The sequence below is a fragment of the Triturus cristatus genome, chromosome 9, assembly GCF_964204655.1.
Source record: "Triturus cristatus chromosome 9, aTriCri1.1, whole genome shotgun sequence".
Taxonomy (NCBI): Eukaryota; Metazoa; Chordata; class Amphibia; order Caudata; family Salamandridae; genus Triturus; species Triturus cristatus.
In genome coordinates, this window is record NC_140592.1 from 739029655 (window position 1) to 739051381 (window position 21727).

Genomic DNA, 21727 nt, shown 5'->3' on the forward strand with positions numbered 1-21727 from the left:
AAACTCCAAATTGGCAAACCCTGGCCACATGTCAGCCCCTAGTAAATGGTACCCTAGGGCCTTGTGACCAGGGAAGACCCCTAAGGGCTGCAGCACTCATTGTGCCACCCTTAGGGGCCCTGTACCCTTACACACACACACACACACTGCCTTTGCAGGCTGAGTGTCTGGGTGCAGGACAAAATGAAGAGTCGACCTGGCACACATCTCTGTGTGCCATGCCCAACACCCACACTGCCAAGGCATATGTAAGTCACCCCTCTGGCTGGGTGCCTTATGCCCATGGTGTGGGCACAGGAGAAGAAGCCCTGTGCCCCTACAGTACCCAGGTCCATTCCCGGGCACTGTAAGTGCAGTGCTGCCATTTAAGAGTACATGGTGCTGAGAGCTCGTCAAACACGAGCTCCACAGCACCATAATGGCAACACTAAAGACTGGGAAGTTTGGTATCAAACTTCTCAGCACATTAAACCCACACTGATGCCAGTGTGAGATTTAATGTACCAAGCACCCCAGATGGCATCTTAGAGATGCCCCCTTACAACTAACCTACAATCCACGTCTGCTCTGAGGCTGCCCAGGCTGCCACACAGCAGACACGTTGCTGGACCCCTGGGTGGGAGAGCCCCTGCTCTCCCGGGCCTGCAACAATGCACATCCTGGGTGAGGTGATAGATCTCCTCCCCCAGGATGAGCAAAGGGAAGCTTCAAAGGCCTGCCGCCTCTAGGAGTTTCCCCAGGCCACTGCAACCCCCCCACTCTGGCAGGAAGCTTGGCCGGAAACCCCATACAAGGACAGGGGATGTGCCAGCCTGCCCACCCCACCCCTCAGGTGGGGGAGGCGAGGTGAAGCACATCTCCGGGCTCTCGCCATCTTGAAGATGGGAGGCCCTACCCTATCAAGATTAGGCTACTGCCCCCCTACCACAGGAGAGGGGCAGGATAAGGGGTGTACCCACCCCAGGACAAGGACCCATTGGTCCCTGGCTTTCACCTACCTGTAACGCCCCTAAATCTAGTATTTAGGGGCACCCTGAACCTTCCTTCCCCAGATTCCAGATTCCGAAAGTACAAGAAGAGCGAGAAGAAAAGAAGACCTGCCCTGCAGCTGCAAAGGAGAGGGAGACACCAACTGCTTTGGCCCCAGCCCTACGGGCCTGTTGACCTCGGACTTGCTCCTGCTCCAAACCCGGCATCTCTTGTGGCCAGCAACCTCAGAAACCCCGGAGGACCTGGCTACCTTCGAACTCTGATCCCCTGGGACTCCCACGAGTAGAGGCTCTACGCAGAACCTACCTTTCACCCCTGGCAGCAGCCCGGAACCGCGATCCCAGCCCACTCTGCACCCGCCAAGCCTGGCCGGTGCCGGAGTGAACTAAACTCACGAGGACGACCCCACGGCGACTGTGACCCCGAGTCCGGCACCCAAGGACCCCCCCTCGACTATCCTTAAGAAGCCTGCAGCTTCAGAACAGAGTGCCACCCCAACCGCGATCAACAAGAGGGTAATATTTCCGACATCAAAAGGCACCCCTGCACCCGGCGCCCCACGGCCCTCTGTGCCCAATCCCGGGGTACCTACCTATCCTCCAACTACCCAACTTACCCCTCGAAGTGGTGGTGGCACCTGAAGAGTCCTCGTCCCCGAGCCTGCAGTCTTTTTCCAAACCGGAGATTTCCCATAGAAATCAATTGAGCGCCCGACGGCTCAAAAGCACCCTGCACCCAGCCGCCCTGGCAGTGAAAACTCTACTCTAACCTACTTCCCCACTTGCCCTGAGTAAGTGACCAGGAGCCCAGCTCCTACAGCCGCGTGGCTTGCAAGACAGCAGCCACCAACCCAGGCCCCCTGTTGGAAGGCGGACCCCGAGGAGTCGGCGAGACCACCAAGGGGGGCCCTCACACTGCACGAAGTAGCCGAGCGCTGCCGAGAAGTCTCCTGAGAGATCCTTCTCCTATCACGTACTAGCACAGTAACACCACCACACAGGACTCAAGGAGGTTGTCTCAAGAGGAGCAATTCTTTATCAGTATTTAAAGGTTTACGAGATCAATATTTACACGAAAGGGATCGAGGGATCCACCAAAAGTCTCAGTGTCTCTTTGGAAGGGTAGGGGTAGCGGGACAGTCTTTGGCAGGAGCTCGGTACGAGGGTACCTGGGGCCCAGTTCTTATCCTCAAGCTGGAGGACCTCCGGATCTCGGAGGGGTCGAGCCGCGACGGCGTCAGCAGGGCTCTGGCGTTCAGTTCGTGGGGAGCCGCGATCAGGTCAGCAGGGCTCTCAAGGTGGTTTCTGCTCAGCTCGAGCCGCGACGTTGTCAGCAGGGCTCCGAGGGAGGTTTCAGCGAGGTTGGGCCGCGACAGCGTCAGCAGGGCCCCGATGTTCCGGGGGGGGGGGGGGGGGCTTCAAAGTGTTCACAAGAAGGAGCCGCGACGCAGTCTGCAGGGCTCGTGATAGTTCCAACAAGAGTTCTTCTCCGTAGGGTCAGCCGCGATTCAATCAGCAGGGCTCTCGACTCCGGGATACAACTGCCGATCTGTGGCGGGGTCGCCCCAGATATAGGTCTGGAGCCCTTTGATGTCCGGACCCTGGCGCCCGGGGGGGGGGGCGGAGAGGCCGGGTGGAGGTGGCCAGACGCCCAGCAGGAGAGGCGCCAGGCCAAAGAGAGTTGCCGGCCGATCACACCTAGGGATGGGAGGACAGTTGGGGGTCTCATCGATACTGTCCTCCGCCGGGGGCGGTGAATGGTTCCTGCGGCACCCCCTGGCCAGTTCTTGGTGCCTCGATGTCGGGGCTTCGCTGGGGCCGAGGCCGGGTTGAGCGGGGTCGCGCCGGCTGGTGCACAGAGTCACGTGGATGCCAACAAGATGGCGGAGCCACGAGGGGTACGCGACCTCGTGCGGCTCGGGATGAGGGGTCTCGGTGCAGTTCGGAAGGGTGGCCCGTGAAGGCCGGGGCGGGGAACGGGCACAATCCACGGGGGTAAGGACCACGCCACGAGGCCGGGTCCAACACCCCCCTATCCCTCATAGGATAACATTGGGCCGAACTCTCTCTGCATCCGGCCGTCCTGAAACCGCTGAGGGTGAACTGACTGTAACTACCTGACACTGGGGAACCCCTGAGTCTATGCCCAGAACTTCAACTCTGCCAGTAGAGTACTTACCCTTAAACCGCCAACTTCATTTTCCTCATAGGGTAACATTGACTGGCTTTTTCTTGGAAATTCTTCTAAGTGTGGACTTTTCAAAACTCAAAATATTCACCAAAAATCAACCGAGTACCAAAAACGAATTTACTCACCTGCTCTTAGGTGAGCTCCCAGTGCTGGATCTTGGCGCCCAGCCCTGGCTCTGAAAAGTACGCACAACTATACTTACCTTTAACTCATTTTTTCTCCATAGGAAACCATTGACTGTTTTTCTGTGAAATTTCTTCTAAGTGTTGATTTCTGCAATTTCTAAATATTCATCAAAAATCGTATAACATCTGAAAAAGTAATTACTTACCTGTTTTGGACAAAGGTCCCAGTACTGAGTCTAGACACCCAGTACTGGATCACAAAAGTAACGATAACCTACTGTACCTGCAACCTACATTTCTTTCCATAGGGAATCATTGATTGTTTGCTCTGAAATATTTTCTAAGTGCTAACTTTTGAAATAGCTAAATATTAGTTAAAAATCATTACAGTACCAAAGTCGACTTTCAACAGCTGATCCTGAGAACTGACCCAGCACTGGATCTAGGATCCAAGCCTGGAATTACAAAAGTAATCTACAAAGTAATCTGTTGCATATAATTTGAATGTATCATTGAGCTCAATGTATTGTGTTTAGAAATAGAGTTGCCTACTGCAACTACTTGTAACTGTTTACTAAAAAGTCTATTGCATATACAAAAGTATTTTTTTATGAAACATCTCCTGTCGAGAAAGTATATTTTAATTCCAAGTGTTGGTTCTAAAATAAAACAAGCATATATTTTTCTATATACAAACCATTGGCCTAGAGTTCAGTTATTGAGTGTGTGGAACTATTTGCTGACGGAGTGTGTACAACAAATGCTTTACACTGTCCTCTGATACTGCCTTACTGCTCGACCAGGCAACCACTTTTGAGAGTAAGGTTATATCTAACTATAACCTCTGTTAAACCCTTGGGGTCTGTGGACTCTGTACCTATTAAGGAACAGTATATACAGAGCCACTTTCTCACAAGAGAGCGCTGATTTAGCAGCACCAATTGAGACATTAAAGAGGCCACACTGTGAGCAGCATGCACATGCAGCACAGAAAATGTTCTCAAAGGCAGGGTGAGCAAGTGACGTCAGAGAGGCAGGTGAGGGCGACCGGCTCCGGGTGAGAAAATGGTGTCGAGTCCGTGCCTGCTGTTGTTCATGGGGGCCGCATGGAGTGACATGGCGGGCCGCAAGTGGCCCACGGGCCGTACTTGGAGTACCACCAGTTTAGAGGATAAGACTAAATTGACAACCACAGGGCCGAGTGTGAGGACACTTACATAATCCAGCCCCAGTTCCGTATGACAAATATGTGGAAGTATATTGGGAGACTGACCGCAAGCGTTTCAAAAATTGATTTCCTCTTTCTGAATCATATCATACTCCCGCAGACCCCATTGCCCTGCACCATAAATGGCAATGGAAACCATCTGGTTTTATAAACTGTAATAAGCTCTCGGATAGGTTTATTGCCCAACTTTTGAGGCACATTTAAAAAAGCGCCTCTACACTTCTCCAAAACATGGCAGTCCCATTGAGGTCTAAAGTAGACCAACCGCAGGAATCATGAAAAATAACACCCAGCTAAGAGAAGGTGGAGATAGGTCAAATCTTCAAATACTTTACAGTAAATGGCTTGCTCTTAAAATGTCTTAAGCACGAAGATCATTAGGTTTGTCTTAGCCTGATTTATAGTAAGGTCAAGATTTGCCACTAATTTGTAAATCTGTCCAGCAGCCTCTGGAGGCCATGGGCACATCACCCGCAGATAAGAGAGCACATAATTCGTTGAGAACCAACATAAGGTACAACAACAGAGATTTCAGGAGATATTTTTTCAGATTATTTATAGTAAAAACAAAAAAGGAGCCAGGACACAACCCTGCCCGACTCCTCTAACAATCTTAAAAGATTTAGTCATCTCTCAATTAATATCGTATCTGACACTTGCGGTCACATCACTATACAGTTGCATCAGAAAACTGATACTATTGGTCTCAACGCCCAGGTTAGTCATGATATCCCAGAGTTTGCTTTGATTGACATGGTCAAAGGCAGAGCAAAGATCCATAAATGCGGTACATACACAACCACATTTTGCAACCAGAGTTTTCTTAATTAAGAGATAAATATTTAGACACTGGTCTAATGTACCCACACTTGGTCTAAAGCCGTATAGTAAAACCGAGATAACATCATTAACCTTTGCCCAAATTCCAATCGGTCTAATAAAATCCTGCCCATTAATTTGGCTGTGCATAGGGCAGATGCATTTCGGATCACCTTTATTGCCTTTTTTTTTTTTTTTTTTTTTTTAAATCCGCAAAATTATGGCGTGACCTAAACCTAATGGAAACCGTGATAGCAACTGCATGCAATACGTTAATAAGAATTGGTGCCCACATATCAATGTTGGCCTTAAAAAGATCGATCGGACCCCCTGGGCCACTGGCCTTACCCATAGGGCTTTTTTTAATAGCTCATATGACATCTTCATATTCAGTCAACAAATTGCAGGAATTTGGCATCACTGTCCCCGGGGCCAAGTCAGGGGAAATACCGCCACTATAAACTTCAGCAAAATGGGTAAACCAATTGTCAGCGAAGATGACCACATCCAACTCGTAGTAGTTGAGTCATTAAAAAATATATATATATAATGGTTGACCACTTGCAAAAACCCTTTACTATCCTTTGTATCACAAGCCTTTAGATACTTTTCATAAACCTCCTCTCTGATCTGTTGCTTCCGAATAGTGACAGCATTTTTATAAGCAATGTGACGCAGCAGTACATCTCCATGGATTCTGGAAGTTGATTTCAGGGTTAGCATCAGATTCCTATGAGCCCTAAAACAGTTTGCGTCAAACCAAAGCATGGTCTTCACCTTTCGGTGCTTACAGGGAATCGTCAGCAATTCTTTAACCGCAACACATAGTCCATGGTAACTACTGACGACATCAGTACCGTTTGCTTCCTCATCTACAACATTTACACGGATTTTGAGTGACTAAAGTGAGAAATAGGTGTAAAATGGTTCATTTTAGCTGACATTTTTCACCTAACTATAACATCACTTTAACCATTACTCTTTTTAGTGAATTTATTTATGTATATACACATTTTCAATATTAGTTGTTAAAAATATTTATTTTATTGGTTAATACTTTAACATTTTAATGTGACTGCATGGTTTGTGCATCCTTAAGAACGGCCCTTTGGATGGTCCAGACATGCAGGTAATGGGGAACACTTACTCCCTCACTAAAGGTGTGCTATTACTGTAGCTAGACATTCTGTGAAGAATCTGGAAGCCAAACACACAAAAGAGTAGTGTATTGGAGGTAGGTCATTACAAGGAAATAAGCATCTTCCAAGTCAAGGGATGCTAGACAATCATCCCTGTTGATAGACTGAAGGACATCATGGAGGGAGATCATTTTAAAGGGCAGGGCTGCTTTTTGATAAATGTGTTGAGTGCACTTAGTCTAGAATAGGGTGGCAATCTACCCCACTTCTTGTGCGCAAGGAAAAACCTGGATTACAATCCCTCAATGAATTGGGATTTTGGTGGTGGCATCAATGGCTACATTTTTAAGAAGGTTCAAGATCCCCACCTTTGAATCCTTCAGCTGTAGATAGTGCTCCTTTCTCTATGGTATTGGAGGTGGCCTGTAAATAAATTGAATTGTGTGACCACGGCAGGCGATATCCAGAACTCAACAGTCTGAAGTAATTTGTAGCAGGGTGGAAAGAAGGCTCACACCGTCAGATGGGGATTGGGCAGGCAGCAAGTTCAGTCTTTAGGTCCATTTGCGGCCCACTACAAATCGCTATTTTAGGAATAGGGGCTAAACAACCCCTTCGCACATTAGTGATGGTGATTAACAAATAGAAATTCCCAGAAAATTGCTTTTTGGTAATCCCTATTTGTATTGTTCGTACATCTAGCCCTTCTAAACAAAAAAATACATAACAAAATTAAATTACATTGGTTAAGCCTAGATTGTTGCAAAAAGTAATTCTGGGGACTAACATACAAGTTACTTACTTTTGGTAACACTTCCACTGGTAGATAATCTAACAGCAGATTACTCACTTTTTGATTATTCTCCTGGCTGTCACACTAACCCCAGAAACGTTCAAGCCGTACCCCCCTGGCGTACTAGTAGGTAGCTTTGTGCAGCTCCACACCAACGTTGTTCCACTTCAGAAGTGACGTGTGGAGCCACCCATAAGCGCCATCACGCCATGATAGTTGCTTTACTTCTGCACCACAGCACCTAGACTTGGGGCTATCCCTGGTCTCTCATGAGACAAAATTCTATAAACTTCTTCAAAAATGTACCTAGAATTCCATTGTGCTAGGGATGTCACTCCCTAAAACCACAGGGTTTGTACCTTGTAAGGAACTGGTACAAGCAAATGTCTGTGACAGAGCACCACCAGATTTGTCTTTGATGCTGGTGTCGGGCCACAACTTCAAGTACGGTAGCAATTGTGCCTTGATGAATCCGAAGGCCATACAGGACCATGAGGTGAAAGTGTAGGTCACCAAACAAGAGACTCCACACCGTAATGGATTGAAATTGATGGAAAGGTCCTGGTCCCATTCCTGAAGTAGTTCCTATGGCATATCTCTGTCGTGGTCAAAGTCAGTAAGTCCCAAAAGGAGCACAAGAAGTCCAAGCGGGACTCAACTGCTTCTAGCCACTCTCAAACTCATTAAAAGATGCAAGAGCATATAAGTGCCTCTCGGTCACGCTCCCAAACACGCTCTTTCAGGTCCAATTCCGACTTTCATTCCTTGGCAATCCGAGTTTCTACATCCTTTGGTGACACCGCAGCAATTTCAGGAATTTTGTGATACTATGCTGCGCCTCTCAGCACACTTTTGGCTATCTCTGGTGTCCCTTTGGGCCTCAACAAAAAATGAGGACTCGGACTGCAATTCTGCCAGTGGTTCGACCCTCCGTGCCAGTGGTTACCTCTGGGACCATTTCGGGTCCCACCACCAGCTTCAGTGCAGACATTAGTCGTGGTGCCATGCCGGACCTCGGAACATGGTTACCTCATTTTTTATGACTGAGAATCAATGATCTTCTCAACTGGGGAAAATCTGTGCTTACTGTTAATCCTCGTGAGTTAGAAGTGGTATTAATTATACATCTGGGCCCCACCAACCCCAACAAGCACAGAGGGTACTGGATTTCCCCCGCCCCAGATGATTTCTGGTGGGCCTTTGTTGTAAGAGATTCATACAGATAATTATATGCCTTTTGATTTAATTAAGAATCAAAAACCGCATCAATGTCTGAAAATATAAGACACTGTTAGAGAGATTGCTAGGGTCCGTAAAACAGAGAATATAATGCAGTTTGCAAGCTGCAGATATGTTAGGGGTGGGACAACACATATGGATAGGCTACAAATTTCTTAAAGAGGTATACTTAACCTGTGCTTATTGTAAAATGACATCCAACTAGCTGAGGAATATGGGCAGCAATGTAGGAACACAGAGAAGTCTTTTTTGAACATCATTAGTTGACGGAGACTTAGGGGGTGTTGGTTGATGGAACTCCATTACTGTAGGGGGCTCACACCTCAATTGATTTAAGGGTCTTCAATGGTGGACCTCAAAAAGTAATAAATAGTGCCAGGGCAAGGACATATGCTTTTTTGTTTTTGTTATTCTGACTAAGGTCTCGGGTCCAGTTATTCTCTTCTGAACCAAAGGAGATACCCCTAACTCGCACAGAACCGAATGCTTTCATCCTTTATGCTGCCACACCTAAAGCATACAGTCCAGCCACTAACCGTCCAGTTGCTCCCATCATTAATTCACACTTCCAAACGATAAGCCACTGGCTGATCATAAACCTGCCTGTTAGACAAGGTACACAGGCAAAATCTGGGTGTTCTCTACAGACGAAAACAACACAAACTAAATGCCCATGGCCACGATCACGGAGTCCTACAAATCCAGCTCTCACTATCTGATGGTCCTGCACCTGCAAGTCTGAAGCATGACCACCAACAGCCACAATATGGAGGTGGTGACATTTTGAAAACACCAGAGGATACAGAGGCCAGATTCAAACTATTTTTTCTTTCTTAATTATCTATTCTTTTCCTATTTTGTCAGTTTCTACCTCAACACTGCTTCTTTTGTTAAGAGGACGATGGCCTTTCACCAACACTAGGTGGCATGCTTCATCATGGTGGTGCTTCTCTTCCATCCTATGGACCCTATGATTAGGATGCACCACAGTTAATGGATTATTCTGTCCCCTTTATTCAAATGGGTTGAAAAAGTAGCAACATCATTTGTCTGTGAAAGGTGCGTAACAGGGTAGATAATCCATTGTTTGTGTGCAAAAGAGGCCGTAAAAATTGAAATCAGGTTATACATAATAGACCAAGACCCTTGAAAAACATGAGAAAACCCACCTTGTGGAACATACTTCCAGTAGTCGGATACTTCCCACGCAGCTCGTGTAGTGACTGCAAACCTACTACACATACAACTCAGATTGAACTAGGCTTAGCATCTCCAAGGGAACAGAGATCACTCACACATCACAATAGCCACTATGTGCATAAGACTGCATATTCATGCAATCTACACAAGAATGACCTCACAAAAAAATTGGAAAGAAGTTTCTTGAACATAAAAACACCATAATTTACCAAATGAATGAGTCCAATTGGACTGAATGGTAACTGAACAGAGGAAACATGCAGGGAACAAAAGACTTACTACTGTTGCCAAAGGGACAAAAAAGAAAATGGATTTATAAACCGTTTACCCACATTAGGGGTCAGAATGATGAGATTGTATGGAACTACCTAAGCTCTTTGAAAAACATACACAATAGAGTAAATACAACAAGATGGAACTCTTGTCTCTCTCCTAAGTGGGTTGAACATATAATATGCTGCAAATAAGTACTGGGTGTGAGCGTGAGCTTTTGACAAGAATTGCTGTTGTAAATATATTGCACAGGATCTGACTTACCAAATTGCAGATTCCAAACTCAACAAGCATTTGCAATGCAATAGGTCTCGCATTTGCGAGACTTTGAGCTACTGGCATTGTAAATGACACAACTTTTATCTATGTGTTGGTTTTGAAAACATATAAATAAAAGGCATTGTCATTTACAATGCCAATAGCTCCACACACCGAAAAAAAAACCATCAGATCTCCAGGCAGGCACCTGAAACAGAAACCACACACAATTGTAGAGCTGCTGATCTCACTGCCAACGCCATCCCTGATATCGCAACGGGAAAACAAAACCTCACCGAATGCCAAACCCGCTGATCTCACTGCAGGCACCTAAGCTCGGTTTGCTAACGTGAGGAGTAAACAAACACAAATACAATGGCGGGATGCATATTAAACTCAGTCCTGCCAGCCATTAACAGTGGGGCGCTCGTGGAGGGAAGGCTGTGTCCCGTGCCGGGGTAGACTCCATGTCCATACTGCCAGCTTTTACGTATTACCGCTTCTTATACATTTCCTATGAACCCCTCCCTCCTTGTTATCTAAACCCCTAAAACGAGTGTCCTTGTACCACGCCTTTCATTCTACCCTATTCAGCACTTGTGTCAATGAAGAGCAATAGTAGATACTAAAAGCTAAGTATCGTAGCAGGGGAATGTTAAGGAGGAAGGTATGTAGAGCTGTCGCCCCTCACCTTGCACCCAGAGTAGGTTTCCTTTTTACGTTACCTTTAATTTTATTTCACGTTTGCTACAATGTGCCGTGATGAGATTTAATGCATTGAGCATATACGGTTCCCCTTCTGTCTGCCTCTAAATGGCAGGTCCTAAAAGTTTGTTATGTGCGTGTACATAAGACTGGATTGAATATAGCGCTTCCCAGTAAACCAGTCCCCTCACGGTGCTGACTCAGTTTTCCATGCATCACTCAGGCCAGTTTCTCACGGCAAGTCTCTCCTCTCGCCGTCAGACTGGTAGGGGGTAGCGGTGGTGAAGATTGGTGGGGGAGAGTAAATGGAAAAGAGGAAGGGGGAGGGAAGGAGTGAGAAAAGTGAGAGGGGGGAGGGAATCACTCGCAGAGCTGCTGCGCCAGAGGCAGCCGTTCAAAGAGAGAGGTGGAAGAGAACACGCTGGCAATGGCGGTGCCATGAAATGAAAAGAGAGACGGGGTAGAAAGATGGAGAGAAAGGCATACCCTTCTGAGAGGGGCGGAGAAATGGGGGAGGGAGAAAGAGAGAGAAAACTGGAGGCAGGGGCAGATAAGAATAAATGACTGTAATGGGGAGAAGACTGATTGAGGAGAAGTGTCATTGCAAGGGGATGCGTTTTGTGCGCCTCGGCAGCAGGGCTCCTCTCGTGCGTGATAACCCAAGAACGGGGGCCTTAAGGAAATGAGGCACACGGGCTCTAGATAGATGACCCCAATGACCCGTGCTCAGCACCAGAGTGTGAAGCTGCTCTTTTATATTTTTGTTGCCCTTTAAGCCTAAGGGCCTTAATACACTATTAACGCCCCTCAAAGTAGGAGTCGGTTCCATTCTGTGGTACATTAGAAGAACTTCATCTGTCAGGAATTTCTTCACTTTGCATTCAGGACATGTCCGGGATGAGGTTTAAAAAAATGAGATCTCTGCTGGCCCAAAAGGTCCAGCGTGTGGATCACTGATGTGCTGCCAGGTGCAACAAAGGGTTTCTAACGGGAGAGTTCTGCAACCATGCACGGTGTCAAACCCCAGACCCTTCGGGATTTTGCAAATTCACGATCTGCAAGCAAATTACAAATAGACTCTAGAGGATGATGAAAGGAGTACCAGGTCTTAAGAATAATGGGGTGTCCCTTATAAACCGTAATCAGCCTGCAAGGATCGGCCTGGGGCTGTGCTTTAATTTCAGCCTCAGTTCTTCCAGGTCGGGGTCCCAAGAGCCTCGCTCGGTGTGTGTGCGTGCCTGCTGCGAGGCTTGCTTCACATGTGCAGACGCAGCGCCCCCCCCCCCCACACCCTCCTGGGTCACGTGGCTTCACCTCCGACCCTAGATCATGCAGCTCTCGCATTGAGGCACTGAAACTATGTGCACAGTAGGTCTCCTAGCGCCGCGAGGGTTTTGAAAGGCGACATGTCTGGTGCTGCACAAAGCAAGTCTACCGTGCCGAACTAAACGCCACTGATTCGTGGCGCACGATTTATAGACAAGGACCACGAGAATGAAGTGTGGGGGGGGGGGGGGCGGAGGGTGAACCTAGCACGTCGCCCAGAGGCAGGCTGCTACACTCACCTTATGTTCTAGGCGCAGGGCCTGCTGGAGGCTGACACAAACGCGTGCTTGGTGCCGTTTTTTTGAGCGAGAGCCCCTCCGCTCTAGGCGCTATCGAGCACTTCACTGGTGAATGGGAGCAGCAGTTGCCCCTGCTTCAGGGAGGGCGCAGTGAGTGCAAAGAGCTAGACACAAGAATAAACCTTGAGGATTTATTTAACTTATTTTTATCAATTGGATCGTCACCGAAGTGAGCATTATTTCAAGGAACTCAGACAAGACCACAATTCATTCTTTTGTGTTCTTTTTATATCAAAAATAAATCTTTTTTTATAGTGTTTCAACACTTTTCATTAATCAAGTATAGAAACTTCATTAAATTTCAACATTGGCAACCAAAACCACTGTCTTGTTTCACAATTTAGGCAGTAGTCATTGACACTTTTACACAAATATGCACCTAACACAGTTGGTCATATGACATTAAACCAATTTACACATTTGTAATGTATGCAACACAACACATGAAAATTATTTTTGTTGAAGAAGTGTCACAGCGTCGACGTTTCGGTCTCTTAACCTTCAATTTCTGAGACCATCATCAGGACTCAAGTTGCACTTCGTATCTATCACAGAAATATACATAAATTACTAACATTTTTAATTATCTGAGCTTATCAATTATTATTGTCACTACACTGAAGGAAAACAGAGGTCTCTCATTGAGACCACCCAATAAAAATAATAAACGTGTCAGTACACCTAGTGACCCAAAACACCAACTAAGTAACACCAAACATGTGCCGTGAAGTAAACTCTACAGTGTATAGTTTCAACCACAAATAATGTCTACCAAAAAGATGTCAAATAGCAACTACGTCTCCCTCTATCAGAAATAGATACACTTACTTAAACTTTCATGTGAAGCCTTAGGCTCACGTAATCCAATTCTCTGTGAGAGTGCTCAATCTACACCAGAATCAAAAACAGAAAGGAAGTCCTAAGTCTCTTCACAGGACCTATTTCAGAAAGAAAGTCAGTAAACATGCTATCTGGCAGTACTCACATACAGCGACAACCTTCGTCTGCGCTTATGTACTCTGAAATAAAATAAACCGGGTCAAACAAAGATCAACACCTACTCTTCTATGGAGGTTGTAGAGCCCTCCCCAGAAAGGCGCTTACTTCGTCTCCACCGAGTCTGCTCTCTTCGTACCGCTCGCCCAACAAATCCGAGAAGCCACGACCCCCACATGTGGGAATCATTTAAGCGTAAGCACCATCGCAAATCGCCTTGACTCAATGTTAAATGTGGCGGCCATCTTTGAACGGAGTCATCTACTCCGACATAGCAAGGTAAATTCAATATATCCTCGTATAGCCTCATAAACTTCTCTCTTTTAAATTGAATGAACAACACAAGTGTATACAAAATTAAGTGTATACGAAATTAATAACAGTCAAATACAAAACTTTTCGCACGAAATGTTCAACATCACCATTTTAAGGTTAAGAGTAGTTGTAACAAGGATTTGGGCACCCGGATATCTAATAAGGCGCCAATCTATGGAGAAATCCTACTCGTATGTGATGTGACCTAGATTTAAAAATGTATAATATCGGCTATCAATAAATCGAGCCTACTAGTCAGGCACAACCATGTCCACGGGCACACGAAGTGTCCTAAATTTCACAAAGCATGACACAATTGGGAACATATCTCAATAGATAATGTTAACACGAAGGAACTAATTATGAGTAATGAGAGTATAAGCCATGGTCATATATGTATATAGACTGGCGAACTCAATCCTGGCCTAGTAATGGATACACCATAAACTGCATAGTAGTCGGGGTTCAAACTCGTGACTCCAAATACAGCTACACTCATTCGTTATCTAGCAAAAGAGCCTGAGCACAGAAGTATATCGGAAATACAAAACAGAGGAATCTCCAAAATTTACAGGGTGGCTAGAGTTTGCCATTCAATATAAGAGTTCATTCCCTGCTCAACAGTTTTAGCTGACAAGATCCACCTGTTTTCCTTCATTGTAAGGAGACGATCAACATTTTGTCTGCGTTTAGTGTTTTTTACATTTTCTAACACAAACCACTTCATATCAAGAGGGGTGTGCCCCTTTTCCATGTAATGTTCCACCATGGGTGCTGTTGTAATCTTGCACCTAATACGAGATTGATGTTGAATTATACGTTTTTTCACTTCCTGTGTAGTTTTGCCAATATAATAAAGGGCACAGGGGCATTCTATACAGTAGATCACATTCCTAGTAAGACAGTTTGTATGCTGTCGTAATGCCCATTCTTTTCCATTCAAGACACAGGATTTTACCACTGATGTTGTGGGGCAAGCTGCGCAATGTCCACAGGGATGGTGGCCCATTATGGGTGGAAGTCCCCATAAATTAGTCAAAGAGGTGGGAGCTGGTTCTTTATATGCCTTGACAAGGGAATCTTTAAGATTCCTTGCCCTTCTGAATGCAAAACGAGGTGTTGCCAACTGGGGTTCTACCTTTTGAATCAGATGCCAATTTTTGGTTACTATCTTCTTGATAGAATTGGATTCAGTTCCAAAAGTTGTAACACAGGTAATAACCTCTTGTGTGGATACCAATTTGTTCTTTGTTTCCAATAGTGCTTGTCGATCATAGTACCAAGCTCTTTTGAGAGAACGTTTGACCAGTCTATAAGGGTAGCCTCTCATCCCCAATTTGTACTGTAATATTTTGGCTACTCTGAAATAATCCTCCCGTTTAGTACAGTTCCGTTTGATGCAAAGGAACTGTCCAAACGGGAGGTTATCTCGTAGGTTACGTGGGTGGTGACTGGAATACTTAAGCAATGTATTCCTTGCTGTCGGTTTAGTAAATAAACTAGTAGACAAGTTGCCGTCATCATTCCAGATTCGCAAATCCAGGAAATTGACTGCCTGTACATCATAGTCCATAGTAAATTTTAGGTGGTTATTCTGTTGGTTGATCCAGGACAGGAATTCGTGTAATCTGTCAACGGAACCCTCCCATATTAAGAATACGTCATCAATATAACGGAGATATTTTTTTACCTCTTTCTCAAAGGGGTTGTTATTATAGATCACCTTCTCTTCAAATGCGGCTACATATAGATTCGCTATATCCGGAGCAAAAATTGCGCCCATAGCGACTCCCTTCACTTGGACATAGAAATCGCCATTGAAAATGAAGTAGTTCTGTTCAAGTGCAATTCTTGCACATTTGACGATGAAATCTGACGGTACCTGGTGTGGGCGGGCTCTCTGTTCTAATACAGTATTAATCACCTCTAAGGCCTCACATTGGGGTATATTAGTGTACAAGCTTTCTATATCCATCGTCACGAGGATATTAAGATGCAAAGAGAGCGCTGGCGCGTTTCCGCCATCAGTAGAAACAAGCGCTTCCTGCAGCGCCCACAGGCTTCTAGTGAAGGCGACACCTCAGCCGTGATCACAAACACAGTCTTGTGAATGATCACAAATGTGCGAGAGATCTTTGAAAATGAAAAATATTACTCGTGGTCTCGTCCATCTACTGTTGTTCGTTAGCAAAGTGGGTGCGTTCGGCTGAAAGGGGGAGCAAGAAGTACTGTGATATATATCAAAAGTGCTTACTTTAACAAGAATTGTTGATGGAGAGTAAAACGACTGAAGTATAAAGACAGGGATTACCTACACGTAAAACATATTATTTTCATTTACTTTAATCACTTATAGAAAGAAAGCAGCATAAAGATAATAATAAACAAGCCCGGCTCCTAAAGTGGTCCGGACGCTCGCGTCCGCCGGGAAAGTGAAAGCAAATTTGTGACGCGGGCGGAGCGTGGCACGCGCGTGCGCTTGGGGGCGGGGGAGCGGACCCTTTCAAGTGCTCCCAAAAGGCGGATTGCATGGCGGCACGATGCGCGTGATTGTGCGCGTGCTAGCGATGCAATCCGCTTTTTGGTAGCACTTTTCAAACCCGCTTTCTATAGTCTCGCTTTGCGATCGCTTACGCGATAGCAAGGTCGAGACCTAAAAAGTATTGTCGCACATACTCTTGATGCATAGACAAGGTAAAGAACTACAGATACCAGGATGCTGTAGCAGTATAGCACGTTATGACAAGAAGGACTGAACAATAGTACACTGCCATATCATAGGGATTTACATCATCGAAGAATAGACTGAGATCAAAACAGCAAATACAAACCCATATTTGCGCTAGAATATATTTTAGGAAGAGATAAAGAGTCATGAAACCATGTTCATAAACAGTAACGTAGGACTACAACAATTAGAGTATTACTTATCCCATGAATTCTTACTTTAGCCTGACTGCTTCCCCTGAAATTAAGTCCTGGATATCCCACATAGTCTACTTTTGTTTCAATAAATTGCCCTTCTTCTTGCGAAGAGTGAAACCTGTGGTCGCAATTCAGCTCAAGACTTGTTGGAATGCTCCTTTGCAACGTTCTGCAGAAATGTCATCCTGAAATAAAACATTTTGAGGCCAGCCAAAACATTTGACACTAGCCTCTGAAAAACAATGGCTTTCATGGATAACCCGAACTGTAGCCTTGTAAACTGATACAACCCCCCCTCTTCTTTTGTAATCAATGCTGTCAATGTTATTGATTTCAGCTATAATTTGATCTGCTTCTGAATAAACATCTACATCCTACAAAGAAGATTCCAGATTGTATATGCAACAGAAACACAGAACAATATGCAACTGTCTGATCTGAGAATAATGTAAGCACAACAACATATTTCACCAATAACCGAATGCTCTTCCTTTCATATCTTCACCCACAGAAACCACTGAATATTCCAAACAGGAATTAAGGAGCAGGTTACAATACTTTGTTTCTTCACACATTGCACAAAACGACTGTTAGGGAAAGAAAAAGAGTAGTGAGAGGGTTCTGGGTGGTCCTGGAGAATGTCTTCGAACAAACAGATGCCACATCAGGGAATAAACATGTTGAATGGCTAGCACAGGCAAGGAGATCCTAATTACTAAAGCTTATTCACATTGTTTTTAACTGTGTGGTTGTTAGGCAACCAAATAAATGGGTTAGTGTCCCTTAGTACACACTATTTTAGCAGAATAGCCCTTCTCATATTAAGATACGATCTTTCATTGCATTCAAACTCATACAAAAATACAGATCTTATAAGAACCCGTCTAGAAACAACTGTTGCTGGCAAGGACTGTCCCTATGATGAATTACGCCAAATATAATGTGTGAGGGGTCAGTGTCCTTTTAACATTAAAATCAGTAGTGAGGCGGAACCTGCAACAAAACAGGAATGCAGTGCATAATAAAGAGAACAAGAAATAATTTGAACAACGCCTTTGTACTCTTGGTATTTTTAGTTTATGTATTGGGAGATAGGTATAGAAGAGGTAGTGAAATTTTGCCAGGCAATTACTCATACTTCAGAAGTGAAGTTCTGGGATGTGTGGGATAGGTGTACCCCATCCCATCTAAAGGGGAGAGGATGTGGCCTAACAGCTAGGGCGGTCGACCTCGCAGCTGGGGAACTTAAGTGTTGAAAAACCATTCTAGCCTTTAAGGGGTGACTAGACAGTAATGAGTCCTGAAAGATGCACAATAAAACAAACATTTTCTGAGTAGCGATTCACTGGTAAATCAGCAGAACTCTAGAGCTGTCTGGAGATTAATTGTGTCTGCCAGATTCAGGTTAAATTGAAGATAGACCTTTTTAGATTGGCTTGCTCCCAATCCAGATGAAGGACACAAGAAACAATGCGAGCCGAAACACAATCAAGTAAAGCAAATAGCCAAGAGTTGAACATAAAACGTTTATTTATTCCACTACTGAGTAAGAGTTCACAGGGCAAGCTTTATGAGCCATATTCCCTAAACACAGTGTTCATTGCATTTAAAAACAGGCAGAACTTATTTCTGGTCCAGTGGGTCCCAGATTACATACAGGCCTAAGCAGTAATCTATTATAGATAATTGAGGCGCGACTGTTCTGCACGAGTGTATTCCAATCTTATAATATAGGAGAGTGAGAGGCAGATATCTAAAGTGCAGGGGTGCAGGCAGTTGGACTACAAAATGGTCTGTAAGGGAAAGATGCTTGGACAGATACATGTAGCCCTTCCTCCACTCTTCCATGTAACACTCCTTTCTCCAGTAAAACACTGTTAATGCTAACAGGTATTTTCAGCAAATTGGGAGGGTCAAGGGGAATTTATCTCAGGGTATCCTTCTGACCCAGCGCACCAAGACTTCATATCAGTTATCGCAGAAACCTGCATGTATCACATTGTTTAAAAGATGTCGTACTGTTTGCCCTCTTTCAGAATGCCTACAGGAAAAGCATTAGGACATCACTTCCCAGCAAATCTTCAGGACACCATACCTCATTTAAATGGACATCAATAAAAGTTCCCATATATTAAAAATGTGACTTCCTGAAGACTGAATAATGTGGTCTGTCCAAGTGCCATTCAGGTAGTTGCTACTTATCCTCTTAAATGACTTACTATTTGATAGATTGCACCATGGCATGGTCAAACCTGACAGAACAAAATGAACTGGAGAAGTGCCTGAAGTATGGACCTGACACGTCTTCAGCAATGTGGCAGTCAAAGTCAAGGGTAGATGTCTACAGTTTGGGTACGAAAACTGACTTTTACAAAGGAGAAAGATGAAAGATGAAGAACAGTTTTACAAACAGAAATAGGTGATAGATCCGATGCTTCCTTAACACTGCTAGGTTGGTAGAAGCAATAGCACAGGTGTGGTGTAAAATGCTGGTAATGCACAATGGCCCAGGTAGGGTTCGGAGTGGGGCCTGCAAATTGTATCATTTGCTTTCAGTGTTAAATTGACATTGTGAGAAAGCTGCTGGGTTGCCACTGAGGAACGCCTTCCAGAGAGCCACAGTCACATCAGGAAAGAGTAAATGTTCCGGAAGAAAGGATTAGGTTGTCTGGAACTCTATGAAGTACGTTACCAAAAGCACCCAATAGACCCAGAAGCCCTAACATCATCTGCTTCTGCCATCAGCATCAATGACAAGATCACATACAAAGAGACCACACCAATGGCAGAGTGTGCTAGCTCATACGTATGGCTATTGATGAAGTCATCGCTTATTTCAAAGACAAAACATCTGGGAAGGCAAAACAATGGACGACTTTGTCTTTGAAAGGGTATAGCACGCTGGCATTACCTAGTATAGCACTCTGGCATTACCTAGTCAACGGTTGCGGCAAAGCACATTCTCCCAACCTGTGGCACTTGCCTGTCATAGCAATCATTTTCACCTTGGGCTGCATGAGGAGACAGCCGCTAAAACTGTGCAAGATGAAATGATGTCCAACAAGAGATCCTGACAGTAATAGGCATTGGGAGAATGGAGAACCAAAACTAGGGTGAAGTATTCATACCACAATAGATGTAGAAACACACTAATAGACACATAAAACATTGGCACCACAGATGAGAATGAGGGATCAAACAAGTTTAAGAGAATAGTAGCAACTTAGACTCATGCAAATGAAAAGACAAAAGATAGGCAAAATTAAATAATCAAGAAGCAGAAGCCAAGAAAATAATAAGAGGAACAGCATGCGAGCTAGTGAAACAATTTGATGGGAAGTGGTATGAAAAAACAAAGACTAAGTGCTTGCGAAACAGAGAGAGCAAACCACAAGCATCCTTCCTCATACAAATTCCCTTGACAATGCAAGAGCAGAAGACAGGAACATCTAATAATAGACATCTTAGCCCTGTCTCACAAACATTCACACTGCAGTTACAACAAGAGACAGTCTTTTGGCAAAAATATATTCCATGTGTGCCTTTCTCCTCATTCTCTCCATTCTTTCATGATTAAGTGCATCCTTTTTCCAGTGCAGAGGTCTGTTTTCAGATCGAAGTGGTCTCAGGCCACAAATGTGCAAATTCACCTTGGCCATCAGCAGTCCCACAAGCTTACGTCTGTGGGGTAGAGTAGAGGCTATGGTGATGGTTGCTTTGCGTGTGGTCCTGGGAGAATAGCAAAGGCGCTGTGCGAGGTTGTGTTAAAAAACTGTGGTCGCTGCTGCATTGGCGGCCCACGGAGCCATACCAAGGTATCTTCTGAAGACTAGCTGACAAGCTGTGGGGGAAGAAAAGAGATAGAATAAAATAAAATAACTCAAGGAAATGGTGGAGAGGCAACAAAATAACAATAGTCAAGATCCCTTTATTTTTGTCGGAGCTTAGAGAACATCAACTTCATATGTAAAAGCGAACATTGCTGCCATTTGCTAGGGCTTAACGGAGGACAATGGGTAGCAGCAGACAGCGCAAGGAAATCTGCCATACTGAGGACCAACTTTTCTTTGCCGCTGCAAGTTGGAGAAAGGATATGCAGACATACAAACAGCTCATGTCGAAAAAAAGAAGCTCCATTCTCACAAAAGTATTACAAAAATGAAAACAACAGGGGCAGATTTAAAGCACTTCTAAAAGTACATATTTTAAGAGAGGTGATATTTTAGCAACAATTACAAAGAGGTTTTCTGGGAGTCAGAAAAAAAGACCAAAATGATCTCTGCGGTAAATCACTTCTGGATTAATAATAGGTTTGTTTAGAAACAGGTCTGTTAGAGGCTTGAGAGACTGAATTGTGCATTCAGACCACACTTTGGCCCTGTATTTGGGGTAAACAGTAGTGACATGTGGCTCAAACAGCCAAGGAAATGCCCTTCCTAAGAATTCCCAAGCTATCTACAGGGGTGATGGTGGCATCCCTAAAGGAAAAAGCTTTGCCATCACAAATGGATAAGGACGCCAAATACCTCATAAAAACAATTACCAATCTGATAACCTCTCAGATTGGTGTTAGCCTATGTGATAAAATCTCTCTTCTGGTAGTACATCTATATCAAATTCGACTCCAATGTATCCCTCACAAAGCACACTCAACAGCAGTACAGACTGATGCAGAACCTTGGAAAGAAGGCAGCTGGTTAGAAGCTGGTAATGTGAAATTACCTCAAACTACTAAGCGGTTCATTAACACTACCACCTCCAAGGGACTTAATGAATGAGATGCAGCAACGCACAACTGGCCTAGTCCTGACCAATTGCTTAGTGTTATTCAAGTGATATCAGCCAAATCCCAGTCTTTCTTTCCATCAGCTAGAGCTTTTGGGTGCATCAGAATATGGTTTGCAAAA

At 44.7% G+C, this 21727-nt stretch overlaps 1 protein-coding gene across 4 annotated transcripts in view; it reads right to left on the reverse strand.

The window, feature by feature from the left end:
* Positions 1-21727, reverse strand: part of LOC146798689 (integral membrane protein GPR137-like) — a 125204-nt gene that overhangs the window by 36286 nt on the left and 67191 nt on the right. For 3 of the 4 annotated variants that reach the window (XM_085625985.1, XM_085625988.1, XM_085625987.1), the window contains exon 9: positions 18333-20661. In XM_085625985.1, coding sequence (XP_085482111.1) covers positions 20496-20661 — 166 coding nt within the window. In that variant the 3' untranslated portion in view covers positions 18333-20495. Of the gene's footprint in view, positions 1-18332; positions 20662-21727 lie in introns of those variants that run through there. The other variant, XM_085625986.1, reaches the window with a different exon arrangement.